This window comes from Sorghum bicolor, chromosome 3 (genome assembly GCF_000003195.3).
Source record: "Sorghum bicolor cultivar BTx623 chromosome 3, Sorghum_bicolor_NCBIv3, whole genome shotgun sequence".
NCBI classification, from domain to species: Eukaryota; Viridiplantae; Streptophyta; class Magnoliopsida; order Poales; family Poaceae; genus Sorghum; species Sorghum bicolor.
Window position 1 is genome coordinate 42,472,328 of NC_012872.2, and position 6,488 is coordinate 42,478,815.

Below are 6,488 nucleotides of genomic sequence, written 5' to 3' on the forward strand. Positions count from 1 at the left end.
ATGTAAATTGACGTAAATACGATTACAGCTAAACAATGACTTCAGATTATCCTATCCTTCAATCTTTTCCTCCTCGTGATTAAGCGAGAAAATGTGCTTTCTTCTATACTCACCACATTATAGTTATGTGAAAAATATCGTGTGCTATTATCTCTTAGGAAGAAGACATCCTTCTCTAGAAAAAATATTGCTGAATGACTGGTAGCACTAGCACATAAGCTCAAGCGAATTAAATTTGCTCAGATCAAAGGTATGGAGTATCAAATAACAATATTGAACAGAAAGGACCGCCGATTATTATATATGTTATTGTTCTTTTCCCTACTGTAAAACTGTAGAGACATCCTTTTACCCAATGAACAATGATCAAAATGTGCCCCACAGGTCCCACACAGTGAAGGATTCTCCGCCGCGCACATGTGCAAAAATGTGCATTGCAATTCTTTGAGGCACAAAAATATGAGTTTTAGTTCAAAAACCGGCCGGGCCGTGAACGGCTATAATTGGCGCGCGCATCTCCCGCTCCATGCGCCACATTTCCCTTCCCTTCCTTCCCATGCCATTGCCAAATTTACGCCCGACCAATCTTTGTGTGTGGAATGGCGCCCGCGGTCACGCTGCGGTGAGCGAGCGCTACTGCACGCACAACCATTGGTTGTGTTGGTGAGCTCGATCGGTTCGCTGGAGATGGCATCGTCGGCGGGGTACGCCGGTGGCGACACGGGAGGTCTGGGCGACGGGGAGCCCCCGCCCCCGGTGCCGCCGCAGATGAGGAAGCAGCCGTCGCGGATCGCGTCGGGGATGCGTCGGCTGGCGTCGAAGGTGTCGTCGGCGGTGCCAGAGATGCGGGGCCACAAGCATACACACTCGGGCGCGCAGTCGGGCTTGCGCGGGCTGCGCTTCCTCGACAAGACCTCTGCCGGCAAGGACGGCTGGAAGACCGTCGAGAAGCGGTTCGACGAGATGAGCACCGACGGCCGGCTGCAGAGGGAGAACTTCGCCAAGTGCATCGGTGAGTCTTGCTGAGACCTGTCCCTGTCACGGGCTCACGGCTCGTCGTCTCGGTGATGTGATATATATGATCTGTCTATCCTGTAGAATGAGAACGACGATGCTAGGTTTTCTTTATGAAAGACATATGCATGTAAATTTGTTGAGAAAAAGTTGATCTATTTTGTGCTGGATTGGATGTATGATTACCTGATGCTCCGCTATATATAATCTGCGTCTTAAAGGTATGGCTGATTCAAAGGAGTTTGCAAGCGAGGTATTTGTGGCATTGTCTAGGAGAAGACACATCAATCCGGACGACGGTGTAACAAAAGAACAACTAAAGGAGTTCTGGGAGGAGATGACAGACCAGAACTTTGATTCCCGGCTACGCATTTTCTTTGACATGTAAACCTGACCTCCAGTTCCCTTCGTTTCCATACTGAAATACGGATTGCTTTCGTCTTGACGAGATGTGCTTGCAACCAGGTGTGACAAGAACGGTGATGGTAAGCTGACAGAAGATGAGGTCAAGGAGGTTAGCTTCTAGTGTTCGAACAAGTAGTTATGGCAGATGTTCTGCCAAGTGTTAACTTGTACTCCCTCCGTCCCAGTATATAAGGCGCAACTACCTCTGGTTCAAAGACCAAGAACGCATTTAATTCTCTCTCAGCACTAGTACTACTACATTAATGTTTGTGAGAGAGCACGCCTTATATTATAGGACATGAATAAAAAGTGGTTACGCCTTATATACTAGGACGGAGGGAGTATAAGTGTAAAATTTCTATTTCACGATCATTTGTGTGCAGATCATGGTGCTAAGTGCCTCAGCAAACAAGCTTGCCAAACTGAAGAAACATGCTGGAACCTACGCCTCTCTGATCATGGAGGAGCTGGACCCTGATCACCGCGGCTACATTGAGGTGCACGATCCCGGACATCTATCGAAACCCTTTATTAATTTGCTTCTCTCAGACAGTCAGTCAGCGACAGAGCAGCAGCATAGAGTACTGACAGAAAACAGAAAACAGATTTGGCAGCTGGAGACCCTGCTTCGGGGGATGGTGTCGGCCTCAGGGCCGCCGGACAAGATGAACATGGCGTCCCAATCTCTGACGAGGACGATGGTGCCTTCCAGCCACCGGAGCCCACTGCAGCGGCGCATGAACATGGCTGTGGACTTCGTCCATGAGAACTGGAAGAGGATATGGGTGATCTCCCTCTGGGGCGCCCTCAACATCGCCCTCTTCGTATTCAAGTTCATCCAGTACCGGAGGCGCGCGGTGTTCGAGGTGATGGGCTACTGCGTCTGCATCGCCAAGGGCGCCGCCGAGACCCTCAAGCTCAACATGGCGCTCATACTGCTGCCGGTGTGCCGGAACACGCTCACAAGGCTGCGGTCCACCGCGCTCAGCAAGGTCGTGCCGTTCGACGACAACATAAACTTCCACAAGGTACGGTGCTGAGCTTGCCACACACAATGTTCGCAATAAATGCATCTATCTGGCTGGCATGTTCGTTCGCAATGACATTGTCCATCATAATGTAGGTCATCGCGCTTACAATCGCCATAGGAGCTGCAACCCATACGCTTTCACACGTCCTCTGCGACTTCCCCAGGCTGGTGTCGTGCCCCAAGGACAAGTTCATGGAGAAGCTGGGGCCCTTCTTCAACTACGTTCAGCCAACATGGCCGATTCTGCTGACGAGCATCCCGGGATGGACCGGGATCCTCCTCATCCTCATAATGTCCTTCTCCTTCACGCTCGCCACGCACTCCTTCCGGAGGAGCGTCGTGAAGCTGCCGTCACCGCTGCACCACCTGGCCGGCTTCAACGCCTTCTGGTATGCCCACCACCTGCTGGTGATCGCCTATGTCCTCCTGGTGATGCACTCATACTTCATATTCCTCACCAAGCAGTGGTACAAGAGAACGGTACGTATTATTTTTGTTCAGTATTATTTGATATATATATATATATATATATGTGTGACCAACAAGCTTGAATTGGAATCCCAATTTAATTTGCTTGCCTTTTCAGACATGGATGTACTTGGCAGTCCCTGTCATCTTCTATGCCTCTGAGAGAAGTATCAGAAAAATTCGTGAGAGAAGCTATCGCGTGAGCATCATAAAGGTAAAGTGATATATATGGTCCCTTTTCAGTTTGTTTGCTGTCTTAATATAAATAAATTTCTCCTTATATTACTTCTGCAAGCGGACTTCTATTATTAATTTATATATATATATTTATGTGTCACACAGGCAGCAATTTACCCTGGAAACGTGCTCTCAATTTACATGAAGAAGCCACCAAGCTTCAAGTACAAAAGTGGGATGTACCTGTTTGTAAAATGCCCAGACGTTTCACCTTTTGAATGGTACCAAGGCCCGCAGCATTGTCATTTTCAAGTCAGCATGATGACACTCCTAAAGAACTAAACTGTCCTAATAAGATTCGTCCATATCTCTGCAATGCAGGCACCCCTTCTCTATCACTTCGGCTCCTGGAGATGACTACTTGAGCGTTCATATCCGTACATTAGGTGATTGGACATCAGAACTCAGGAATCTATTTGGGAAGGTCAGTTGACCGAGCACTTCAGAAAGGGGAAAAAAATCTGGAGCCTATTTCCTCATAGTAAGTTTGACATGAAAAATATGTTTCATGCAGGCTTGTGAAGCAGAAGTAACTTCTAAGAAGGCTACACTAGCTAGACTTGAAACAACTGTTGTGGCACATGGTCTGGCAGAGGACACTAGGTGATTGATTGCCTCATCTGTTTCATATATATGCTGTCTGGCTGTAGAATGTTTTCCTGAGTACATTTGGTAACACTACAACACTACGGTGAGAGAGTTATCACAAAGTGGCACTTTAATCAACACTCAACAGGTTGACAAGGCTTTAATTTGACTGGGAAGTTTGTCATAAGACGTCACCTATTTTCTTTTTTAAAAAAGCTATATGCTTAGTTCAATCTGACTTGGCTTTATTCATTTAGGTTTCCTAAAGTCTTCATAGACGGCCCTTATGGTGCACCGGCTCAAAACTACCGGAAATATGACATTCTTTTGCTTATCGGGCTCGGGATTGGTGCAACTCCTTTCATCAGCATACTGAAGGATCTCCTCAACAACATAAAGTCCAACCAGGTAAAACTGTGCTGAGCTCTTGCAAATCTTTTCCAAATGGACAGCAAAAATGTTCAGTTCAGTTGCATTGAAACAGGAGATGGAGAGCACGCATGACACGGAGTTAGGTTGCAGCTTCAAGACGAATGGGCCAGGAAGAGCCTACTTCTACTGGGTTACCAGAGAGCAAGGCTCCTTCGAGTGGTTCAAAAGTGTCATGAACGAAGTTGCCGAGAGTGATCGTGATGTACTTACTGATCTGATGCTCACAACTAATTAATACATCCCTCCATTCCTAACTGGCTAATTATTACCAGAAAATTCAGAGTGATACATCCTCCTCGTTCTATCTATGCATACAGGATGTGATAGAGATGCACAATTACCTGACCAGCGTGTACGAAGAAGGCGACGCGAGGTCAGCCCTGATTGCCATGGTCCAGTCACTTCAACATGCCAAGAACGGCGTGGATATTGTCTCAGGCAGCAAGGTGAAAGAAAGAAACAAGCATCTCCTTTCATTTCCTCTGTCTCTCTTATCTGCACAAAATTCAGATATGCTGTACCTGTTTCCAGTTCTGAGTGACCTTTGGATTTGCAGATTCGAACGCATTTTGCAAGGCCAAACTGGAGAAAAGTCTTCTCTGATCTGGCCAGTGCTCACAAGAACTCACGGATAGGTGAGTTTAATATATGATACTAAAATCAGAGAACCCACCTTGTTTTGATGATGAAGAAGATAAGAAAATCGACCGACGTACATAGCTAATGCACAAATATTTATTAAGAAATTGATCTTGGCACGCAGGTGTCTTCTACTGTGGATCTCCAACACTTACGAAGACCCTAAGAGATCTTTCAATAGAGTTCAGCAGTACCACGACGACCCGATTCCATTTCCACAAAGAGAATTTCTAAGAAGCCATAGGGTTCAGCATAGGAAGCTCCATGTAGGAAAATGATAATTGTAATGTAATTCTTCTGTAGCCTAGCAATGTCTTTAGTTGAATGACGAGTTGGGACTGTTTCAATACGGACCCCAAGACCTGAGTTCGCGTTCAGTTCGACTAGCTAGGATGTAGATGATTCTTTCTGCTTTTTTATAATTAAACTGTCATAGATATTCTCCATTTTAAGGAACAATTTTCTTTTTTTTTCTGAAAGGAAACTTTTATAACACCATTCCTTTTTAGACTTAATGCTGCAAGTCCGTCTAGCTTATTCATATAATTAATTTTTTTTCTGTAATCTCGATTTAGAAAATCTGTCATAATGTCCATACAGATGAACGATATTAGTATGAGAGCAGCCCCAAAAGAAAGATATATTTTCCAATATGCGAGTACTCCCTCCATCCTAAATATAATGTATTATAGTTGTCTTATGTGAGATTTGATGTCAATATGTGAGTACTCCCTTCATTCTAAAATTTTCTTGCCGGACACTCCACTTATGTGAAATTGGTTGTGGGATATAGGAATATTTTTTCTTTGCGGTGGGACACTAATTTCTTTTCTATAGGACACCACGCAGTGTACCTAGAGCAAAGAAACAAAGTGCAGTGTTCCACAACAATTTCACGAAAGAATAGTGTCCTGTACTAAAATCTGCCTAAGTTAAACTATTCTATGTTTGATCAAATATATATATATAATGACAATAATATTTATAATATTAAATAACATTCATGCCCGTTCGCTGATCTGAAAAGCCATGGGTGAAAATACTGTTCGCTAATTTATCGTGAGAGAAAAACACTGTTGGTCGACAAAAAAAAAGTACGGCTGATAAGACAAGTGAATGGGCTTCCTCGGACTTCTTCTCACTCATTCCTTATTCTCTAAACACTACTAGAGGTAGGAGTTGGCCATGTTACTCAAGCGGGCTTGGAAACTCTTCTGCACAATGGTTAGATTACAATTGAGCGATGTCTCTCTATTTATAGTGTCAAAGGAGTGAGAAGGTGGACCTAATGACAGAGCCCCTTGATGGCCTTCACATCAAACCGACATCAATCCAATGCCTAGTAGTGGTCACAAGTGTTGCTTTCTTATATGTTGTAAAAAGATGATGTAGTTTGGCTTCCATGGGACTTCAGCGACCTATATGGGTCAGCCGAACCCCAGTGGCCCCAATGGCCCTCATCTTTTAGTGTTGGGTCCACTGCTTAGGGTCATGGTTATGGGTTGCTTTGGTTGATTTGGTCGATGATGGTTATGTGGTGGGTATTGATACATGTGAAGCATATCCTAATTTATTGATATACAATGTACGTAGATCCAATGGGGACGATGCATAGGAGTGTGTTATTGTCATGGGCCAAAGTTGAAGTGAATGGCCTCAACTTCAGGGTGGGCAA

The 6,488-nt window shown here is 44.9% G+C and overlaps 1 protein-coding gene across 1 annotated transcript; it reads left to right on the forward strand.

Moving 5' to 3' along the window:
• On the forward strand, positions 571-5,292 carry LOC8069612 (putative respiratory burst oxidase homolog protein H). The gene is made up of 15 exons (XM_021455933.1): positions 571-1,012; positions 1,236-1,398; positions 1,480-1,528; positions 1,803-1,916; positions 2,025-2,447; positions 2,543-2,929; positions 3,036-3,131; positions 3,260-3,375; positions 3,476-3,578; positions 3,669-3,757; positions 4,000-4,150; positions 4,227-4,376; positions 4,492-4,620; positions 4,731-4,809; positions 4,938-5,292. Exons 1-15 carry the CDS (start codon positions 688-690, stop codon positions 5,045-5,047), a joined length of 2,484 nt encoding a protein of 827 aa, XP_021311608.1. The 5' UTR covers positions 571-687; the 3' UTR covers positions 5,048-5,292.